Source organism: Scyliorhinus canicula, chromosome 24 (genome assembly GCF_902713615.1).
Source record: "Scyliorhinus canicula chromosome 24, sScyCan1.1, whole genome shotgun sequence".
NCBI classification, from domain to species: Eukaryota; Metazoa; Chordata; class Chondrichthyes; order Carcharhiniformes; family Scyliorhinidae; genus Scyliorhinus; species Scyliorhinus canicula.
The window spans coordinates 4,207,265-4,230,584 of NC_052169.1; the positions used below are offsets into that span (position 1 = coordinate 4,207,265).

At 50.3% G+C, this 23,320-nt stretch overlaps 1 protein-coding gene across 3 annotated transcripts in view; it reads left to right on the forward strand.

Moving 5' to 3' along the window:
* The first annotated feature begins 20,713 nt into the window (after positions 1-20,713).
* LOC119956912 (stereocilin-like) overlaps positions 20,714-23,320 on the forward strand; it is an 81,747-nt gene continuing 79,140 nt past the window's right edge. For 2 of the 3 annotated variants that reach the window (XM_038784475.1, XM_038784476.1), the window contains exon 1: positions 20,742-22,567. In XM_038784475.1, coding sequence (XP_038640403.1) covers positions 21,365-22,567 — 1,203 coding nt within the window. In that variant the 5' untranslated portion in view covers positions 20,742-21,364. Of the gene's footprint in view, positions 22,568-23,320 lie in introns of all 3 variants that reach the window. The other variant, XR_005458707.1, reaches the window with a different exon arrangement.

A 23,320-nucleotide genomic window follows, 5' to 3' on the forward strand; every position in this document is an offset into this window, starting at 1 on the left:
TTGATATTGTTCCAAGTCAAGATGGCGTGTGTCTTGGGAAGGAACTTGCAGTGGTGATGTTCCCATGCATCTGCTGCCCTTATTTTCCTACGGGTACAGTTCACAAGTTTGGTGCTGTCCGACAGGCCCCTCTTGAGTTGTTGCAGTGCATCTTGTAGATTGTGCATTCTGCCTCAGGGTTCACCAGTGATGGAGTGAATGTTGAAGGTGATGGATGGGACTGCCAATCAAACATTGCTTCGTCCGAGATGCTGTTGAGCTTCTTGATTGGATGAGTGCAGCACCAACAACTTTGAGTAGATAATATTCCTCGCATTCCTGGCTCTGCCTTGTAAACAGTTTGAAAACAATGGGGGTCAGGTGCTGAGTTATCCATTGCAGAATTCCCAACTTCTGACCTGTAATTAAATTAATAAGAATTCCCTGCGCATTACTCCCAGATCAATCACCTGGTAGCCAGTAATTGAGATACAGACACCCAGTACAGCTAATCAACACACAGGACAAAACACAACCAATCACCAGGCAGAACACACGATCTCCCACTATAAAACACATGAGGCATCAACACTCTGCCTCTTTCCACTGGTGACAACTGTAGTGACAGTCAGGGTGTATATATCAGTTAGCACCTTCTACACGTGGCTCAGAGCTAGTCTGGTCTAGTTAGTTATAGTAAGCATGCTTAGATTAGTAGAGTGTCAAAACCACAGCGAACTGTGTGCACTGCTTAACAAGTTCAATAAAGCTATTGAACTAACATCAAAGTTTGGTGTCTACTTTCAAGTAAAACTGCATCCAGTTGCAGTCTGTGTTACCCCAGGGTGATTAACATGACAGCCATAAGCAAATTAAAAATGGCTCAATGTACATGAATACAGATGGGGATAGGAGAACAATATTATAACTGGCTCGACGATACAATCATTAGAAATAACTAGATACCCTATAGCCCCATGAGAGACCTAAAGAGAAACAGGATGAGGCCATGAAAACATTGTAAAATGGAGCTCACCTTCCCACGCCTGCTCACAATTACTACGAGAACTCAGAATGAATTTTCAGCGTCATGTTCGGGTGGCCCCCAATATATATCTTCCTCAACTCTAGCACCGTCAATGCCACACCACTGCCTCCTCAGAAACCAAACCGGTCCGCACCATGCAGGAACCAACGTGGTCTCTTTATGGGGTGATACTTTGCAGACCATGTGACAGGCCCTGGGCCCTTTGGGACTGCGCGCGCAAAGGTTAGCCTCCCAGGGTTCGCTGCTGCTACTTTGTGATCATCTTGGACCTTGAGCTGATATTCTTTTTTCCTTTAATAATTTAGAGTACCCAATTCATTTTCTCCAATTAAGGGGCAATTTAGCATAGCCAATCCTCCTACCCTGCCCATCTTTGGGTTGTGGGGGTGAAACCCACGCAGACACGGGGAGAATGTGCAAACTCCACACGGACAGTGACCCAGAGCCAGGATCGAACCTGGGACCTCGGCGCCTTGAGGCCGCATTACTAACCCACTGTGCTGCCCCTGTGCTGGTATTCTTAAAGCTTGAATCTTTGAGTGATCCTTTGGCAGTACGTGTAGCTGACAGCTTGTCAGTGTATCATTGTCCAAAGCCATTTGATCTGGGTAATGTCAGTGAAAGAACCCAGATCTTGTTTAGTTTCTTCCCTTTGAGCTGTAATCCAAAACTATTAAACCTACACTGTGACATATCCGTGTGTGTAGCTAGTATTGAACTAGTATTTCCTTTTCAGATCCATGTTTTATCAGTGCTCGGCATTCCACCCCATCAGCAGCTGCTGAGAGTCAGTGCTGTGCCTGACTGAGCAGGGATGCAAATCCCATCCAAGGTTGCCTTCCCTCACCTTGTCTTGTGAGAACAACATTGAATTCGAAGGCTATCCTAACATTTTCTCCTGGCCTTGGTATGTATGTGTTTCTTGCACTGCTGAGCTGGATAGTGCATACAGCCCACATTTGAGAGCTGAACTGTCTGTCTTGCTGTTACATTTTTGCTTGTTTTTCGGTGTTGTAGTCAGTCCTTTCTGATGCCACCTTCTAAACTCTCAACAACCCGCACTCCACCCTGCACTCCAGAGCCTCGAATCTCTGGAGATCCTTAACTTTCCTTCAGTCTTAAGTTCTTTGACCTGTAAGCTTTTTTTGCACTCCTGCTTTACCACTCTATCTTAACCATTACACCCTCTAATCACCCTCGGCTTCTAGCCTACTCTTTGTTCGTCATGTCCTGCACACACAGACTTAGCTTTTTAAAGAAAGGTCCCGTGTGTTTCCTCCGGGTGCTCCGGTTTGTGCAGGTAAGGTGGATTAGCCGTGATAAATCGCCCCTTAGTGTCCAGAGATGTGCAAGTTAGGTGGGGTTACAGGGATAGGGTGGGGGAGTGGGCCCAGGGAGGGAGCTCTTTCGGAGGGTCGGTGCACACCGGAGAATCCTACTCGGCTGGCGCCCGACAGCACCGCCCACGGCGGCGGACTGGCTCGCTGACCTCTCGGAATTACTCCACCCGGAGAAAATCAAGTGCACCATCCGAGGGGCGGACGAGGCTTCCACAAAGCGTTGGGGGGGGGGGGCATTAATCAACCTGTTCCAAGACCTGTTTGAGGCCAACTGCGACTTGGAAGAGGGAAAGACAAGGGAGGACACGGGGACAGAGGGGGGAGGGAAGGGAGCCCAAAGAAAGCACAAGACGCAGAATAGATGGCGAGGGGAGTAGCGGGAAAAAAAGGGGAAAAACAGAACATGCCTCCAACAGAGGAAGGGGGGAGGGAGGGAAAGAGGGGGGGGGACAGCTTGTAAAAACTGATGGACATAAGACACGAACTGGCTTGTAAATATCAGATATCAGACACACTTATAATCTTTATTATTGTCACAAATAGGCTTACATTAACACTGCAATAATCACTTGCGCAAGCTTCTACTTTGTAAATACCATGTGCCTTACACGTCAAATTGTTATGCTGTTAAAGTTGAAAATACCAATAAAAATATTTTTTAAAAAAGAAGCCCAACACCAACAAGGATAAAGGAGCCAGCTTGGGCTGGCTGTCCATCCACCACCTTAAACATCCATCCGCTCCCTCCACTATCAATGCACTGTAAGTGCAGTATGGCAATAATTCTCAAAGTGCCTCCCAAACTTGAAACTTCCACTGCCGACCAGAGTAACTGGCACGTGGCAGTATCTCCAAGTCACTCTGAATACCCTGATTTAGAAATATATTAGCCACGCTTTCATCCTGGAACGCGCTCCCTAACGGCACAGTGGGGTGGCATGGTGGCACAGTGGCTAGCACTGCTGCCTCACCGCGCCAGGGACCCAGGTTCGATTCCCCTCTGGGTCGCTGTCTGTGCGGAGTCTGCTCATTCTCCCCGTGTCTGCGTGGGTTTCCTCCGGGTGCTCCGGTTTCCTCCCACAGTCCAAAGATGTGCGGGTTAGGCGAATTGGCCATGCTAAATTGCTCCTCAGTGTCCAAAAGGTTAGGTGGGGTTACTGGGTTATAGGGATAGGGTCGGGGCATGGACCTAAGTAGAATGCTCTTTCCAAGGGTTGGTGCAGAATCGATGGGCCGAATGGCCCCATTCTGCACTGCAGAGAGTCTACGATTCTCTTTCCGACAACATAAAATTCCTTCAGTTAATGACAGCCAATTTCCTTATTGCATTTAGCGACCTGGTCGTGTAGAATTATTCTTGGCAGGGAGGGATGTCAATTTGCCAATATCTGTTTTTAAGACAGCAAGATGAGTCGCCATAGTAACTTAACTGCTTTCATTGAATTGGGTAATGAATAAAGGTTTTAGATTCCTCACCTGTTGTTTGCTGGAGTCATTCAGCCTTGTACACTAACTAGTCCCTGTTGCATTATTTATACAGGGATAAGTACACTGCATTGTGTGTAGTACTTAGCCCATCATTGTGAAGGAACGGACGCGGAGGGACCTTTGCTTGCAATATTCTCAGATTGGAAACTCCATTGAACAATTTTGATGTGGCATCTGGATGGGAGTCTCTTTTTTGAACAGAACAATGCACTGATTAACCTGCCTTTCTACCAAATAAGTTTCTGCGTATCCAGCCCAGAACTTTCCATTTCAGCTCGTTTTACAAGCCAGACGTATTCAACTTTTGATTGTCGAGGGATTCAGAGAAGGGCTGAAGTCTGAAACGTGGAGAACACCAACCACAGAGAGATACACTGGGTAACGTACTGCTCTGATGATTTAGAACCGGGGATTCTCATCGTATTTTCTGTCTCTGAGAGAAGTAATAAAGTGTATTTTGTATTATTAAACTTGTAGGTTGTGAGAGGAAGGCTAGACTGGGGAGGTGAGGGGGGGTCCCACAGTTTTGAAATCTCTGGGAAAGTATGTTAGAGTTGGAGAAGGAATGAGGAGCTCCGATTGTCAGTGTGATTTGTTCCATTGGCAGTTTCCTCACACTGACCTACCACCACCATCAAGTGTGATTGGTCTCTGAGTTTCGGTTCTAACACAGAGGCTGGTGAGTGACTGGAACGCGTTGCCAGGGAAGGTTGTGGAAGCAGCTACATTAACGGCGTTCAAAAGGCATCTTGAGAAATATGTGGGCCGGATGGGTGTAAGGGGATACGGCACAAGGAAGTGCTGAGGGTTTTGGCTAAAGTTGGTGTCATGGCCGGTACAGCCTTGGAGGGCCGAAGGGCCTGTTCCTGTGCTGTATTGTTCTTTGTTTCAATGGAAACCATCTGTCAATAATCCCCTCGCTGATCCAGTCGCAAACTACTCTTGGATCAGAGGCGGTTGCACGACACGGCCACTTTGATCACACTCCACTGATTTCTGAGTGGGATGAGACACTTGACTTTGATGTATCACTTGGTCAAAGAGCTCAGCAATGCACATAGACCAGTTCACGCTTGACGGCAGAGACTTGCTCAGGGTGACAGCAGATACCCTAGTGTGGAGACAGTCACTGCAGGGGGAGAACATAGAACAGCACAGCACAGAACAGGCCCTTCGGCCCTCCATGTTGTGCCGAGCATTGTCCAAAACCAAGATCAAGCTATCCCACTCCCCTGTCATTCTGGTGTGCTCCATGTGCCTATCCAATAACCGCTTGAAAGTTCCTAAAGTGTCCGACTGCACTATCAATGCAGGCAGTCCATTCCACACCCTAACCACTCTCTGAGTAAAGAACCTACCTCGGACATCCCTCCTATATCTCCCACCCTGAACCTTATAGTTATGCCCCCTTGTAACAGCTACATCCACCCGAAGAAATAGTCTCTGAACGTCCACTCTATCTATCCCCCTCATCATCTTATAAATCTCTATTAAATCGCCTCTCAGAGAATAAACGCAGAATTCATCTTAAACATTAGTGGAAATAATTGTGTGTTGTTGCACGCGTAAGTGTGAAATGTGAGGGCAGCGTGGTATCACAGTGGGTTAGCACTGCTGCCTCACAGCGCTGAGGTCCCAGGTTCGATCCCGGCTCTGGGTCACTGTCCATGTGGAGTTTGCACATTCTCCCCGTGTCTGCGTGGGTTTCGCCCCCACAACCCAAAAGATGTGCAGGGTAAGTGGATTGGCCACGCTAAATTGCCCCTTCATTGGAAAAGAAAATGAATTGGGTACTCTAAATTTATTTTTTAAAAGTGTGAAATATGATCTGTAGCTGCAGTCAGTGTGTGAGAGAGAGGGACAGAGAGACAGCCTCTCAACCATAGGGAAGATCACAGGTCTTTGTTGAAGCTTTCAGAGATGCAATAGGAGATTGTCTCTTTTACTGTCAAGTTACCTTACTTGATGAATGCAGGAAGAGAGGCTGCAAATACATCCAACCTAATTAAAGGGATGGGAGAAATAATATCAAGTCTTGGATATGGGGAAATGCTCATTGGTTGAAGATTGCAGTATCAATATCAAATGCATTTTCATGCCTGTATGAAATTCTCTGCTAAAATCTTTATTTTAAACAGATTTGCTAAAAGGTAGGAGACAGAATGAGAATGAGAATTGCTTATTGTCACGAGTAGGCTTCAAATGAAGTTACTGTGAAAAGCCCCTAGTCGCCACATTCCGGCGCCTATTCGGGGGAGGCTGTTACGGGAATCGAACCGTGCTGCTGGCTTATCTGCTTTCAAAGCCAGCATTTTAGCTGTGTGCTAGAAACCCTCAACTTGTTTTCATAAGTGTCTGGACAAGTGCTGGAACGCGCAGGGCTATGGACCAATGGTTAGACAGCTGGGTTAGGCTGGGGGCGGGGTGGGGGAGGAGTTGTTTCTTGGTGGAACAGACACTTAGTGAGCAGATTTAGCATGTAATAGATATGAATTTACAAAAGTACAAAATAGGAGCAGGAGTAGGCCACTCGGCCCCTCAAATGGCTCCAGCATTCAATAAGATCGGAGATGATCTGATGGCAACCTCAACCCACATTCCCGCCGACCCCTCAATATCCTGTCACCCCCATTTGTTAATCACTAATCGATATAGCTCTGCCTTACAAATATTCCCAGACTCCGCTTCACCACTTTAAGGAAAAGAGATTTTTGTGGATGTTTTATATTACCGGTAGCCAAATTCTTACTGAACTATCTCGTTAATCCTGTTTCTCGTTAATCTCTGTTTCTCACTCAGTTTCTCACTCGCCCTCAGCTGAGCTCCATGGTTGATTGAATCTCGATTCTTGTTTCTGGCAGTGATCTCGTTCATTCTTTCTCCCTTCACCTGAGGTTTAATCGTTGACGTTATACTGTTCACCTAATTAATCCAGCCTGAGCCATCTGTCCCTCAGTGCACATCTAGGACGGCTCGGTAGCACAGCGGTTAGCACTGCTGCTTCACAGCACCTTTCTAAAGCCATGTATTACAAGATAATACATGGCTTAAAAAAGGGTGGACGCAAAGAAACTGTTTCCGTTAGGCGAGGAGACGAGGACCCGTGGGCACAGCCTTAGAATTAGAGGGGGTAAATTCAGAACAGAAATGCGGAGACATTTCTTCAGCCAGAGAGTGGTGGGCCTGTGGAATTCATTGCCGCGGAGTGCAGTGGAGGCCGGGACGCTAAATGGCTTCAAGGCAGAGATAGATAAATTCTTGATGTCGCGAGGAATTAAGGGCTACGGGGAGAATGCTGGTAGGTGGAGTTGAAATGCCCATCAGCCATGATTGAATGGCGGAGTGGACTCGATGGGCCGAATGGCCTTACTTCCACTCCTATGTCTTATGGTCTTAGGGTCCCAGGTTCGATTCCCGGCTTGGGTCACTGTCGGTGTGGAGTCTGCAAGCTCTCCCCGTGTCTGTGTGGGTTTCCTCCGGGAGCTCCGGTTTCCTCCCACAAGTCCCGAAAGACGTGCTGTTAGGTGAATTGGACATCCTGAATTCTCCCTCCGTGTACCCGAACAGGCGCCGGAATGTGGCGGCTAGGGGATTTTCACAGTAACTTCATTGCAGTGTTAATGTAAGCCTACTTGTGACAATAATAAAGATTATTATTTAGGCTTCCCCATCTCTTGTGGTATCGAGTCAGGTTGATCATGGAGGTTGTCATGAGGAACATGCTGCAAATGCTCAGCAGGACAGGTAGTGTTTGTGGAGAGAGGGGCAGTTAATATCAGAACTCGCCGAGTATTGAGGTCCAAGGTCCAATTTGACCGTTTTATGATGTGTTAGCCGGCTGACTTTGATGGACTCTGTATATATCAGAGATGATCAGTTATATCCCATCAACTGGGCTCTATACATCCACCTCTTCTAGCACCTTCCTCAACAAATTCATCCCTGCTGCTAAGGCCAAAGACTTTCATTCCCAAGTTAGAAATCTGTCAGATTGGACCAATTTAGACTTTGTATGTTTGTGGGTTGCACATCGTTTACACCCCTCCTGATTTTTATTTCTGTTGAAGTTGACAGAGAGAGAGAGAGAGATGGAAAACAGGTTGCTATCTCACTACCAGCCAATTTACACCATCGCAGGGCCTACCTCAATGTCTCTAATGATCCCTTTCATCAATTTGTCTGCAACCATTGGGGCAGCACGGTGGCACAGTGGTTAGCACTGCTGCCTCACAGCTCCAGGGTCCCAGGTTCAATTCCTGCCTCGGGTCACTCTGTGTGCGGAGTCTGCTCGTCCTCCCCGTGTCTGCGTGGGTTTCCTCCGGGTGCTCCGGTTTCTTCCCACAGTCCAAAGATGTGCAGGTTAGGTGGATTTGCCATGATAAATTGCCCATAGTGTCCAAAATGTTAGGTGGGGTTACTGGGTTGCAGGGATAGGGCCGGTGCAGACTCGATGGGCCGAATGGTCTACTTCTGCACTGCAAGTTCGATGATAACCAAAGTCGTTGCCCTGTTTGTGACGTCTCCCTTTTTCAATGCAGCGACCACAAGAAACTCACTCATTCCAGCCTATGGGAACGAACCCAGAATCTAACAAACTTTGAAATTTGTGAGCAAAAGGTTCACTCGTCACGGCTCCTCATTCTTTGGGGTAAGGTTTCGGCAAGTATGTTGAATGGCAATTCGTCCGAAATAAAATCATTAATCCGAGCTGTTTCAGCTGCGCAAACCGAGATCTGGAATGATATGTTTAAAGTGCAGTGGTGCGGCCAACCAGCTGAGTGTACACATGTCTGGAATGTCAAGCCTGTATCATGATGTGAGCATATTGTCTGTGTGCAGCTACGGGATGGGACACGTCCACTAAAACATCAGAGTTCGAGCTGGAATGAGATGAGAGCTGTGAAGTGAGAGCCAGAATTACCCTGGGCAGTGTCTCCACTCACAATAGCAATGGTAGCCACATTGCCCCTGATGGTCGCTCTCGTGCTGCTGGTGATTCCCCACGGCTCAGGTAAGAGTTTGCCACTGTGATGAACCATCAATTGAACGCGAGACGAGTTGCTGTACAAAAAGTAAGGCTTTAATGAGCTAGATGTTAGCCCTGCGGTCGACTACAGAAAATGGACAACCGCCGGGCGTACTGGGTATTTATACCTCGCCTTGGAGGTGGGGTTAACTCAGCCTCTCGACCAATCGGGGAGCCGTCACATGACTGGTCTCAAGCAATCGGTCGAGAGGCACATGACCGACCAGGGCCAATGGTAAGCCGGTGTTCTGCACCAATGGCAGGCAGCTATGTTAATCATACCACCACACACTGAAATACAGTGACCCCACCCCGGAGTCTGATCCCTCCTCTCCCCCCCCCCCCCCCCCACACCCCACCAGGACGGCCACCGCGGCCACGGGTCCGAGCTCCCGCCGGGTGGTACCACATGTGAACCTCGCCGGCGGAACTCGGCCGGTTGACGGCGGAGAATCGGCGCGTCAACTGCACGCACGCGACTGCCGCCGATTCTCCGGTCGTCAGAAAATCGCGTCCCGGTGTCGGAGCGGCGTGGCGGGAATTTTCGGCGTCACCGCCGATTCTCCAACGGGACGCGGGCTCGGAGAATCCCGGCCATAATATCCCGGGAGGTGTTGACAGGGTGGACGTGGAGAGGATATTTCCTCTTGTGAGAGAATCTCGTACCCGGGGTCACTGTTTAAAACTGAGGGGGTCGCTCATTAAAAATGGAGATGATGCAGAATGTTTTCTTGCAGAGAGTCGTGAGTATCTGGAACTCTCTCTTCCTGAATAAGGGGTGGAAACAGATTCTGTAAATATTTTTAAGGCCGCAGTAGATGCTGAGCGAGAGGGTGATAGGTTATCGGAGGTAGTGGACGGGTTGCAGATTCGAGGTTACTGTCAAATCCGCCATCACCTTATTAAATGGTGGAGCAGCTTCGAGGGCCTGAATGGCCCTTCTGCCCCTTGTTTGTATATTTCACGACTTTATCAGATTTCTGCATGAAGGGTAGCACGGTGGCGCAGTGGTTAGCACGGTTGCCTCACGGCGCCAAGGTCCCAGGTTCGATCCCGGCCCTGGGTCACTGTCCGTGTGGAGTTTTGAGACTTTGGGCGCTACACGAATGCAGGTCTTTCCTTTCTCTTTCTGACCATTGAAACATTTTTCGAGAGAAGTGACTGTGACCGTGTCGGACAGGCAAAGGGATAATGCACAGAGAATGTGTTCTGGTGATGTGGCCAGAAGTACCAGCCTCCCCGAACAGGCGCCGGAATGTGGCGACTAGGGGCTTTTCACAGTAACTTCATTGAAGCCTACTCGTGACAATAAGTGATTATTATTATTATAAATACCAGCCCCAGGACACAGGAGAGAACGCCCCCCCTCCATCATCATTCCAAATATTAGATCTTTTAATTGCAGTGTGGGTGTCAGTGTGGTGAGTGGGTGTCAGTGTGGTGAGTGGGTGTCAGTGTGGTGAGTGGGTGTCAGTGTGGTGAGTGGGTGTGTGGGTGTCAGTGTGGTGAGTGGGTGTGTGGGTGTCAGTGTGGGTGTCAGTGTGGAGAGTGGGTGTCAGTGTGGTGAGTGGGTGTGTGGGTGTCAGTGTGGGTGTCAGTGTGGTGAGTGGGTGTGTGGGTGTCAGTGTGGGTGTCAGTGTGGTGAGTGGGTGTCAGTGTGGTGTGTGGGTGTCAGTGTGGGTGTCAGTGTGGTGAGTGGGTGTCAGTGTGGTGAGTGGGTGTGTGGGTGTCAGTGTGGTGAGTGGGTGTCAGTGTGGTGAGTGGGTGTGTGGGTGTCAGTGTGGTGAGTGGGTGTGTGGGTGTCAGTGTGGTGAGTGGGTGTGTGGGTGTCAGTGTGGGTGTCAGTGTGGTGAGTGGGTGTCAGTGTGGTGAGTGGGTGTCAGTGTGGGTGTCAGTGTGGTGAGTGGGTGTCAGTGTGGTGAGTGGGTGTCAGTGTGGTGAGTGGGTGAGTGGGTGTCAGTGTGGTGAGTGGGTGTGTGGGTGTCAGTGTGGGTGTCAGTGTGGTGAGTGGGTGTGTGGGTGTCAGTGTGGTGAGTGGGTGAGTGGGTGTCAGTGTGGGTGTCAGTGTGGTGAGTGGGTGTCAGTGTGGTGTGTGGGTGTCAGTGTGGTGTCAGTGTGGTGAGTGGGTGTGTGGGTGTCAGTGTGGTGAGTGGGTGTGTGGGTGTCAGTGTGGGTGTCAGTGTGGTGAGTGGGTGTGTGGGTGTCAGTGTGGGTGTCAGTGTGGGTGTCAGTGTGGGTGTCAGTGTGGGTGTCAGTGTGGTGAGTGGGTGTGTGGGTGTCAGTGTGGTGAGTGGGTGTGTGGGTGTCAGTGTGGGTGTCAGTGTGGTGAGTGGGTGTGTGGGTGTCAGTGTGGGTGTCAGTGTGGTGAGTGGGTGAGTGGGTGTCAGTGTGGTGAGTGGGTGTGTGGGTGTCAGTGTGGGTGTCAGTGTGGAGAGTGGGTGTCAGTGTGGTGAGTGGGTGTCAGTGTGGGTGTCAGTGTGGTGAGTGGGTGAGTGGGTGTCAGTGTGGGTGTCAGTGTGGTGAGTGGGTGAGTGGGTGTCAGTGTGGTGAGTGGGTGTGTGGGTGTCAGTGTGGGTGTCAGTGTGGTGAGTGGGTGTGTGGGTGTCAGTGTGGTGAGTGGGTGTGTGGGTGTCAGTGTGGTGAGTGGGTGTCAGTGTGGTGAGTGGGTGTGTGGGTGTCAGTGTGGTGAGTGGGTGTCAGTGTGGTGAGTGGGTGTCAGTGTGGTGAGTGGGTGTCAGTGTGGTGAGTGGGTGTGTGGGTGTCAGTGTGGTGAGTGGGTGTGTGGGTGTCAGTGTGGGTGTCAGTGTGGTGAGTGGGTGTCAGTGTGGTGAGTGGGTGTCAGTGTGGTGAGTGGGTGTGTGGGTGTCAGTGTGGTGAGTGGGTGTGTGGGTGTCAGTGTGGTGAGTGGGTGTCAGTGTGGTGAGTGGGTGTCAGTGTGGTGAGTGGGTGTGTGGGTGTCAGTGTGGTGAGTGGGTGTCAGTGTGGTGAGTGGGTGTCAGTGTGGTGAGTGGGTGTCAGTGTGGTGAGTGGGTGTGTGGGTGTCAGTGTGGGTGTCAGTGTGGGTGTCAGTGTGGGTGTCAGTGTGGGTGTCAGTGTGGTGAGTGGGTGTGTGGGTGTCAGTGTGGTGAGTGGGTGTGTGGGTGTCAGTGTGGGTGTCAGTGTGGGTGTCAGTGTGGGTGTCAGTGTGGTGAGTGGGTGTGTGGGTGTCAGTGTGGTGAGTGGGTGTGTGGGTGTCAGTGTGGGTGTCAGTGTGGGTGTCAGTGTGGTGAGTGGGTGTGTGGGTGTCAGTGTGGTGAGTGGGTGTGTGGGTGTCAGTGTGGTGAGTGGGTGTGTGGGTGTCAGTGTGGTGAGTGGGTGTGTGGGTGTCAGTGTGGGTGTCAGTGTGGTGAGTGGGTGTCAGGGTTAGGGTTAGGGACTCCGATGCCTCCCAAGATCAAATTGCCCAGTGACGATTACCCGAGCAGAATCGGGAGGCTTATTGAACGGTGCTCAGCATGTCCAGCGGCTGATCAAACTGGAATGGGAAGAACGTGATCTCAGTGTTGAGTGTTGCTTGTCCCTTGAACAGTGGGCTCCTGTGTCAAATGGACAATAGACAACAGAACAGTGAAAGCAGCGTGGACGTGCTCAATCTTGTCACTCACTAAGTGCTTGATACTGAATATTGAATTTAATCTTACAGGTAACAAGATTGACCTGTACCTGGAAGTGTTGAAAGATGTCGCGCAAATGTTGGAAGGAGACGGCACAGAAGGAAGGAAGGAAGTGGCCCCTCTCGATGCCGGATCAGGCACCAAAGGATCTCCAAGCATCCGTTCTGTCATCTCCAGCCTGATGGGAGGAATCAGAACCTTGAGCATTTTACCACAAAGAAGTCTGCCCTCCTTCCTTACCGAGCATAGGCTGGACAGTAAGAGACTGTCTGCGTTCCTCTACAATATCTCCTTATATTTACAGAACAATGACCTTCAGGACCTGGCAGATGAAAGCTTGACGTTGGCCGTTCTCGACGCAGGAGGGGTGGAAGTCAAGCCCCCACCCAGGGCCACAGTGGAACTGAAGGACCTCTTTGTGTCTTTGAGGGCCAGCAGGAACCTGGACAGTCTCATCGAACTTCTGCAAAGTATCTTGGACTTTTTCACCCAGCACCAGCTTTTTAGTTGGTTTTGGGAGAAGCAGAACTGGGAGGCCATCGTTGGTCTGATTGAGATGGTGACCCAAACACTATTGAGTGGGACTTATCAACAAGCCAGTGCCGGTATTCAGGAATTAATCTGCTCCCTAATGGAGGAGAGGGATTGTGCCATCAATGTAGATTGGCTTGAAAGTCTAGGCAAGCTGTTTGACCTCCGAAACTGGAAGTCGGCAGTCAACCTTCAGTCCCATGGCCCACCTCCTCGAACTGAAAGGCTCCGGCCGTGGAATAGATCTCCAGAGTCTGAGAGTGGTGGGAATCCTGTCCCGACGGGTTCCAGCCCAGGAAGAAGCCCCGATGCCGTGCAGAGTTTGCTTCAGATCCTTTCCAAACCCGGTATCAGGAGGAGCGGATCGGACAGGGGGCCGGCAGCAAGTCGGTCGCAAACCACGTGGGGTGAGGAGATCTTATGGGATGGCCTGGAAGAGCTCAAGCAAAATATCGTCCGGAAGGTCGGGGCGTCCGTCTACACCAACTTTAAGAGGAAAGTGTCGCGGATGACGGGCTCCCTGGCGAATGAGGTGACATCTGTGATTGGAATCCCTCAGCTGGACCAAGATGGGAAATGTGCTGTCGGTAAGTGATGTTTCAGCAGAGGTTACGTTGCTGTAGAATACGCGGACTGTCACATTACGTTACGCTTCCTCAAACCCTTCTCTGCTCTTTTATCCAGTTCCCTCTTTAAACCGCCTCTTCTGGCAAAATATATCTCCCTTTTCAAAAACGTTTTGGGCGCGATTCTCCCCAAACAATGACTGTGTCGCGTTTGGTGGGGTGATTCCCACAGATCCGCATTCATTACATAGAACATACAGTGCAGAAGGAGGCCATTCGGCCCATCGAGTCTGTACCGACCCACTTAAGCCCTCACTTCCAGCCTTTCCCCGTAACCCAATAACCCCGCCTAACCTTTTTGGTCACTAGGGGCAAATTAGCGTGGCCAATCCACCTAACCTGCACGTCTTTGGACTGTGGGAGGAAACCGGAGGAAACCCACGCAGACACGGGGAGGACGTGCAGACTCCGCACAGACAGTGACCCAGCGGGGAATCGAACCCGGGACCCTGGCGCTGTGAAGCCACAGTGCTATCCACCTGTGCCATCGTGCTGCCCAACTTAGTCCACCCACACTTGGTCATTTATTTGGAGCTTGGGGAGTTTCTCACCGGTAAATCCCACGATTAGAATCTTTTTCCGCAGTGGGGAACTAAAGATGGCGGCAAGACTGACACCTCCGAGGTCGTGGCGCCATTTTTAAAGGGAGCCCGGATCTCAAAGTGAGGTTGAGGCTTTAACAAGAACCGGACGGTGTGAGATTAAACCTTTAACTGAATAAAACCGTAATTCAAACCCTGAGGTTGCTTTCGCACTCGGTTCCCTCTGGTCGGCCAACAATGCATGGGTTTTGTCGTCCTGACCTGTTTCTCAAGTCAGCGACTTTGACCCGTAGCGACACACTCTCCTTAACCGCCGCAGTCAACGTGGACGCCAGCGTATCGATCCTGTCGCTGCGGGCCGAGGGCACTGTCACAATGTCACTGAGGGGTGTTGGTGTGAGAATCAGCAGCGAGACGGATGGTGTCGAGGGAGGACCCAGTCACTCTGCCAAACAAATTTCCAGTCCCAGAGCCAAAATTTGTTGGAATGTGTCAAGCTCGGTGACAAGAATTTCGCTCAGGGTTGTGTGAGGGAGCTGGTCACCACCTTACACAAAGCTGTCTCGGCCGGCCCGTCCTTATCATTCGGTTTTTCCCGCCTGTATCTTTCAATTCTTTGGCTTATTTGGAATAAACCCGGTAGCTGAGGAGTGTTTAGGTTAGTTTTTGGGGGAAGCGACTTCCTGTGGCGGCCATGGAGGAGCAGGTCGCACATTTGATAGCTCCCGCCTGTAACGGACTTTGGGACCCTTTTTTCGGATTTTATGGGATAAATCGGTGAAGAGTGAGACAGTAAGGAGAAATCCCCCTCCGGTGTATGGAGAATTGGACCAGAAGTGGCCGTGTGAGACGACAAAGGCCTCTCAGGGAGACGCGAGCAGAGCTGGTAACGCGGGTCAGCATTGGCGGAGAGCAAGGGCCGCGGGGAGGCGACACAGTGGTCGACGGAGCAGCTGGGGAAGTTTTTCGAGGAAGAGAAGAGACAGACTGCTTGGTGCCGGGGGCGGGAGCTATCGAGTCAGCGTGGGTCAGCTGACTCTCAGAAGCACAGTGGGGGGTGAGAAGATGTTAAGCTGGAGCTTGACTTGGGGGATTGGGGGTTAGAAGTCCCCCGTCCAGGCTGATCACATGGAACATGAGAGGACTGAATGGGCCGGTCAAGAGGGCTCACGTGTTCACGTATTTGAGGGAACTGAAGGCGGACGTGGCAATGCTACAAGAGACACACCTAAAGATTACAGACCAGATGAGATTGAGGAAGGGGGTGGGTTAGTCAAGTATTCCCCTCAGGACTGGACTCAAAGACCAGGGGAGTAACGATCTTGATCAGCAAACGAGTGGCATTCGAGGCAGGGAGAATCGTGTCAGACAAGGGGGGTAGGTACATAATGGTGAGTGGGAAGCTGGAGGGGGTGCGAGTGGTACTTGTGAACATATATGCTCCGAATTTGGATGATGTGGAATTTATGAGGCGGGTGTTAGGTAAGATCCCAGACTTAGAGTCACATAACCTGATCATGGGAGGAGACTTCAACACAGTCATTGATCCGGAATTGGACCGGTCATAATCCAGGACAGGGCGGAGGCCGGCTGAGGCAAAGGAATTGAAGGGGTTTATGGAACAGATGGGGGGAGTAGACCCATGGAGGTTTGCACGGTCGAGGTCGAAGGAGTTTTCCTTTTTTTCACAATTCCACAAGTTATACTCTCGCATCGACTTTTTTGTTCTGAGCAGGGCGCTAATACCGAAGGTGGTGGATACTGAGTACTCGGCAATCGCAGTGTCGGATCATGCCCTGTACTGGGTGGATCTACATGTTAGTGTGGAGAGAGAGAAACGCCCGCTGTGGAGACTGGATGTGGGGTTGCTAGCGGATGAAGCAATCTGTGGGTGGGTTAACAAGTCCATCCAGAACTATCCGAAAACAAATGATCTGGGGGAGGTCTCCGCAGCGATGGTTTGGGAAGCTCTGAAGGCAGTGATCCGAGGGGAATTAATCTCAATACGGGCCCACAGAGAAAAGGTGGAATGGGCTGAGAGGGATAGGTTAGTGGAGGAGATACTCCAGGTGGACAGGAGATACTCGGAGGTCCCGGACACGGGGCTACTGAGGGAGCGGCGGAGGCTACAGGCGGAGTTTGGGCTGTTGACCACAGGGAAAGCGGTGGGGGGCGATCTATGAGTACGGGGAAAAGGCAAGCAGAATGTTGGCGCACCAGCTCAGGAAAAGGGAGGCGGCCAGGGAGATAGATAAAATAAAGAGTAGAGACGGGAATACAGTAAATTATATGAGTCGGAACCCCCGGCTGGGGTGGAGGGGATGAGGCAATTTCTGGACCAGTTGAGGTTCCCGTGGGTGGAGGAGGACCTGATGGAGGGGCTGGGAGCCCCAATTGAGATTGAGGAAATAATCAAGGGGCTGGAGGGCATGCAGTCGGGCAAGGCCCTGGGGCCTGACGGCTACCCGGTGGAATTCTATAAGACGTTTTCAGAGATATTGAGCCCACTGCTGGTGAGGACATTTAACGAAGCAAGAGAGAAGGGAGTCCTCCCCCAACAATGTCGCAGGCCTCGATTTGATCCTGAAACGGGAGAAGGATCTGGAGCAATGCGGGTCATACAGGCCGATTTCTCTATTGAATGTGGATGCCAAGCTGCTGGCTAAGATACTGGTCACAAGGATAGAGGACTGTGTCCCGGGAGTGATAGCGGAAGATCAGACGGGATTTGTAAAGGGCAGGCAACTCACGGCCAATGTTCAAAGGCTTTTAAATGTTATTATGATGCCCTCAGAAGGAGAGGAGGCGGAGGTGGTGGTAGTGATGGATGCGGAGAAGGCTTTTGATCGGGTGGAGTGGAATTACCTGTGGGAGGTGCTGGGAGGGTTTGGGTTTGGTGAGGGCTTTATTGACTGGGTGCGGTTGCTCAGTCAGGCACCAGTAGCGAGTGTGCGTACGAACCGGCTGAGGTCGGCCTGGTTTAGCACACTGGGCTAAATCGCTGGCTTTGAAAGCAGACCAAGCAGGCCAGCAGCACGGTTCAATTCCAGTACCAGCCTCCCCGGACAGGCGCCGGAATGTGGCGACTAGGGGCTTTTCACAGTAACTTCATTTGAAGCCTACTCGTGACAATAAGCGATTTTCATTTCATTCATTATTTCATTTTAAACGACACCGAGGAACGAGGCAAGGGTGCCCCCTCTCCCCGTTACTGTTTGCTCTGGCCATAGAGCCATTGGCCATAGCTTTAAAAGCCTCTAGGAATTGGAAAGGGCTGGTTTGGGGAGCGGTGGAGCACCGGATCTCGCTCTATGCAGATGACCTGCTCTTGTACATTGCAGACCCGTTGGAGGGGATGGGGGAAGTAATGCGAACCTTGGGGGAATTTGGTAATTTTACAGGGTATAAATTGAACATGGGGAAAAGCGAGATGTTTGCGATCCAGGCTAGAGGACAGGAGAAGAGACTGGGAGAGCTGCTGCTTAGAATGGTAGGGAAGAGCTTTCGGTATCTGGGAATCCAGGTGGCCTGGAAATGGGAGGTACTACACAAGTTAAACCTATCCCGGTTGGTAGAACAAATGGGAGGGGACTTTAAGAGATGGGACATGCTCCCGCTGTCACTGGCGGGGAGGGTACAGACCGTGAAAATGACGGTCCTCCCCAGATTTCTGTTTGTCTTTCAGTGCCTCCCCATCTTCATCCCAAAGGCCTTTCTCAATCCGGTGAATAAAGTTATTTTGGGCTTTGTGTGGGCGGGTAAAACCCCGCGAGTGAGGAAAGTGTTGCTGGAGCGCAGTTGGGGGGGAGGGTGGGTTGGTGCTGCCAAACTTCTGCAATTACTACTGGGCAGCTAATATAGCCATGATTAGGAAGTGGGTAGTGGGGGAGGGGTGAGCATGGGAGCGGATGGAGGCGGCGTCATGTAAAGACACCAGTCTGGGAGCATTGGTAACGGCACCTCTGCCGTTCTCGCCGGCCCGATACTCCACAAGTCCGGTGGTGGTAATGGCTCTGAGAATTTGGGGGCAGTGGAGGAGATATAAGAGAGTGAAGGGAGCATCGATTTGGACCCCGATTTATATTAACCACAGGTTTGTACCGGGTAGGCTGGATGGTGGGTTCCGGAGTTGGCAAAGGGCCGGAATTGGAAGGATGGGGGATCTATTTATAGACGGGAGCTTTCCCAGCTTGAAAGCCTTGGAGGATAAATTTAAATTGCCAGCAGGGAATCTGCTGCTGCCACGGGGGATACAGGACAGAGTAGTTTCCAGTACCTGGGTGGGGGAGGGGAAGGTATCGGATATTTACCAGGAGCTTTCGGAGGAGGAGGACACTCCGGTGGAGGAGCTTCAGGGAAAGTGAGAGGACGAGCTAGAAGGAGAGATAGAGGCGAGTCTATGGGCGGATGCCCTAAGCAGGGTTAATACTTCCTCATCATGTGCCAGGCTTAGCCTGATACAATTTAAAGTAATCCACCGGGCACACATGACAGCGGCTAGGATGAGTAAGTTTTTCGGGGTTGAGGATAGGTGTGTGAGGTGTGCAGGAAGCACAGCAAATCATGTCTACATGGCAGGATTTTGCTAAGGCAATGTCCACGGTGCTAAAAACACGGGTGGTGCTGAGTCCGGAGGTAGAGATCTTTGGAGTGTCGGACGATCCAGGAGTTCAGGGGGTGAAAGAGGCCGACGTCTTGGCCTTTGCCTCCCTGGTAGCCCGGAGACGGGTCTTGTTAATGTGGAGGGGCTCGAAGCCCCAGAGTGTAGAGACCTGGGTTAGTGACATGGCTGGGTTTCTCAGTCTCGAGTAGATGAAGTTCACCTTAAGAGGGTCAATGTTAGGGTGGTCCCTACACCTGACACCCGGAGGTGGCAGCCGTTCGTCGACTTTCTTGGGGGAAAATTAAAATGTCAGCAGAAGCAGTATTCCAAAGGGGGGGGGGGGATTGTTGTTGTAGGTTGAGGTGTGTGAACATTGGGCTGGGGTGTTAATGTTTATTTTACCGTGTTGATGTCATTGTTTATGTTACTGTTATAAAATTTTCAAATTCCTTAATAAAATATTATTAAAAAAAAAAGTTTTGGGGGAGGCAAATTTTAAAAATCAAAGTAGTGAAGAGCAATTTATGAAAATTAGCCGTGGGGTGAAGCCGTGGGCGGGGGGAGCACCATATGTGTTTACTCCACATTACTCAACCAGAAATTACCCAGATATTACAAATAATTTGTTCCTGTTTGCACTCTCCAATCATTAATAACCCACCTCACAATTTTTGTCTTTTCAACAGATAGGTTCCAATTTTCTGATGCCTCTTACCTTGCTGCCCCCTGACCTTGCCGCTGCCCCCGACCTTCCTGCTGCCCCTTGACCTTAATGCTGCCCCCTGACCTTGCCGCTGCCCCCTGACCTTGCTGCTGCCCCCTGACCTTGCTGTTGCCCCCTGACCTTACTGCTGCCCCTTGACCTTGCTGCTGCCCCCTGACCTTGCTGCTGCCCCTTGACCTTGCTGCTGCCCCCTGACCTTGCTGTTGCCCCTTGACCTTGCTGCTGCCCCCTGACCTTGCCGCTGTCCCTACACCTGACACTCTTCCGTTTCTGTATATAAGATTTGAAATTGTCTTAACCGCTGTGAATATTTCATGATATGGGAAACCAGTGGATATAAAGCTTTAAATGTCTCTCCTTTCTTTCAGGAGATCTGAGACAACTTCTTTTGTGGTAAGTTTACTTCTCGTGCTTACCTTGGCTTTTTAAAAAAACGTGAATTTGAACGAAAGCTTTCCAATGTTCCCAGTTAAACATCCAGCACTCCCTTCATCCGATAAATCCACAGTAGCTCTGAGGGTTTGTTGGAAATGACCCGTTATGATGTGATTCCAAAACATGCTGAATTATTATTATTGTCACAAGTAGGTTTACATTAACACTGCAATGAAGTAGGTGGGGCCAATCCACCTCCCCTGCACGTCTTTGGGTTGTGGGGGTGAAACCCACGCAGACACGGGGAGAATGTGCAAATTCCACACGGACAGTGACCCAGAGCCGGGATCGAACCTGGGACCTCGGCGCCTTGAGGCAGCAGTGCTAACCACTGCGCCACCGTGCTGCCTGGGTACTCTAAATTGATAAAAAAGAAAGGAGAACCCAATAATTTTTTCCAATTGACGGGCAATTTGGCGTGGCCAATCCAGCCTGCCCTGCACATCTATGTGTTGTTTGGTGGATATTTTAAGGTCGGAGTTAATAAGCATTTTTATGTGTTTTAGGAGGTATATTTTCCTTTGCTACCATTGATGAATAGGAACAACGTGCTCCATTTGCGTCTCGCTTTTGACTTGTTGTAGTCTGGGTATTTGCATTTTGTAAATCCTTGACCTGCAGATGAACCTATTGCAAAGATTATCTTCCTATTCCGGATATTTGGATTTGTCTCTTTGCTTTTTTTGTATTCCAAATCCAGGGGGATCAGAAACAACATCACGTGGAACACTCCAATATTGGGTTTCAGCTCACGAGGAATTTTGACAGAAACACCTTTTCTAGCCTGTAGTCAGCTGAGGGACAAAGTCCGACAGACGCGGAAAAATTCCCGTGAAGTTTCCAAGCGATCGAAGAAGTCTGTGAAAGATGACAGCGACTTCCCCAGTGATGGCACGCTGGAGGCTGTTTGCAATGACTCCAAGCCCAATCTACCCGGGATCTCCAACTTCACCCTCTACCTCTACTGCAACCTCTTGAACCAGACCACAGCCGTGCCCCAGACACCCCCAGACCTCGGCGTCGCCTGCTCGGATGCTGCCTGGTACCTTTCTGCAGTCGAGGAGGATCTTTACTGGGTTCAGGTCTGCAGGCAGTTTTACCCCTCGGAGTTCAACTCCACCATCTGCAGCAACAGCTCTCTGTTGAGTCAGAAATACTTCAACCAGCCTTGGATTCTCCAGCTCTGTGCCAGGCTGCAGAGTGGGGCAAGGAAAGCTGGCACCTCCACTGGTAGTTGCGATGGATTGTCCACGATTGCAAGTGTAAGCCCAGATGATACCCACAGGTGTCTGCTTACAAATAGTACGGATTATATCCACAAGCTCTGCTCCAATGAAACCTTCTTGAAGAATGTAGTTGGAGACAAAGGATGATCATTGATCTTTGCAGTCAGCTAAAAGGACTGAATTTGGAAGAAATCTCTTTAATTGTGGGCGATAAGGACGGTACTGATTACATCGACCACTTTTGTTCCCAAATGAGGTTGCTAAAGACTCTCAGTGTCCTCGAATCCTGGATTAACCAAATCTGTTCACGGTTATCGGCCAACTCTGAAGAAGAAGACATTGTTCACAACAAGTGTGACCTAGTGTTTCGGAGTTCGAGTATTGAAATGGACGAAGTTCAGGAGTGCATCCTTCATCTCGCTGGTGAATATGTCAAGGAGCTTTGCTCCAATGATACATTTCGGAGGGATGTGAGTGGGGTTGGTGACTGGCGTAGCTTTCTCTGCGTGCACACCATCAGCAGCTTAGGGGGGTTGCTCCCTTCGAATACCGATTGTCATCGATTGTTTGAAATGTCAAATGTCACCATCAATGATCTGCAGGAGTGCATATTTGAGAATGTCACCGCTCACATCCACAATATCTGTACCAATGGAACATCTCTGAAGGTTGACAAACGGATCACGTCCTGGTTAACTCAGTTTTGCAACCTGCTTGGTCAGGTGCGAGAAGAGCTGAATTCTTCGAATGCCGGAAATGATCCGTTGAAATGTGATTACAAATCCTGGTCATACGAGATGTTCCTCAATGCCAGCCTTCTAGCAACCTGCAAAGATCTGGATGGTGAAGGGTTAAAGGAGGTCATTTGCCAAAATGCCACTCTTTACTCTCGAATCTCACAGCCACACCCTTGGATTGTAAATTACTGCGAAGCCTTCAATCCGCCACAAGACGGGGAGTGTTTTATCCGCCATTGGCTGGAGAAGCTGCCAATACCTTTCAGCTTCAACGCAACTCAACTTTGTAAAAACCCAACCGCTCTCCTGGTGGACCTTCTCGACCATTTTAACCAGTGCGAGGACCAGGTCTTCAGTTGGATTTCGAATGCCAACTATATTCTCCAAGTCTTTGATTACATCCTGGATTTTTCTAGCTTGGATCACAGCGAGGACGAAGTCCAAGAGGTTTTGAGTGAAGCTATTCTTCTGTCCAGCTTGTCGGACAATGCTTCATTCTGGGCGTCTTTTAATCCCAATTCTTCTATCAGTATTTTACAGACTATTGACAGCTACTTGAAGGAGGAGACAAATAGAACCCTTAAAAATGACCTTCTCAACTGCTTCAGTGTAAGCAATAGGGTACAACAATGTGATTGCGACTTGTGATGAATTTCCCCTTAACTTTCTTTGAGCGAAGCAATCCCAGCTTCTCCAGTCAGAATTGAAATCCCTCATCGTTCTGGTGAAACTCGTCTCTAAGGTTATCATTTCTATACACTGGTTCCCAGAATTGAACACACAACCTAAACTAACTACTTTGGGGAGATACTGCAGTTAACAACCAATTCTTTACACTGCTTCCAGTGAGATTCACCAGTAAAGTGTTATTGGAACAAGGCTCCTAAAGTCCCAGCCCATCCCAGGGGCAAGGCTCCATAGTCCCAGCCCATCCCAGGGCCAAGGCTCCATAGTCCCAGCCCATCCCAGGAGAAAGGCTTCTCGAGTCCCAGCCATCCCAGGAGCAAGGCTCCTATAGTCCCAGCTCTTCCCAGGGGCAAGGCTCCATAGTCCCAGCCCATCCCAGGAGCAAAGCTCCTATAGTCCCAGCCCATCCCAGGAGCAAGGCTCCTATAGTCCCAGCCCATCCCAGCGGCAAGGCTCCTATAGTCCCAGCCCATCCCAGGAGCAAGGCTCCATAGTCCCAGCCCATCCCAGGAGCAAGGCTCCATAGTCCCAGCCCATCCCATGAGCAAAGCTCCTATAGTCCCAGCCCATCCCAGGAGAAAGGCTTCTCGAGTCCCAGCCATCCCAGGAGCAAGGCTCCATAGTCCCATCCCATCCCAGGGGCAAGGCTCCTATAGTCCCAGCCCTTCCCAGGGG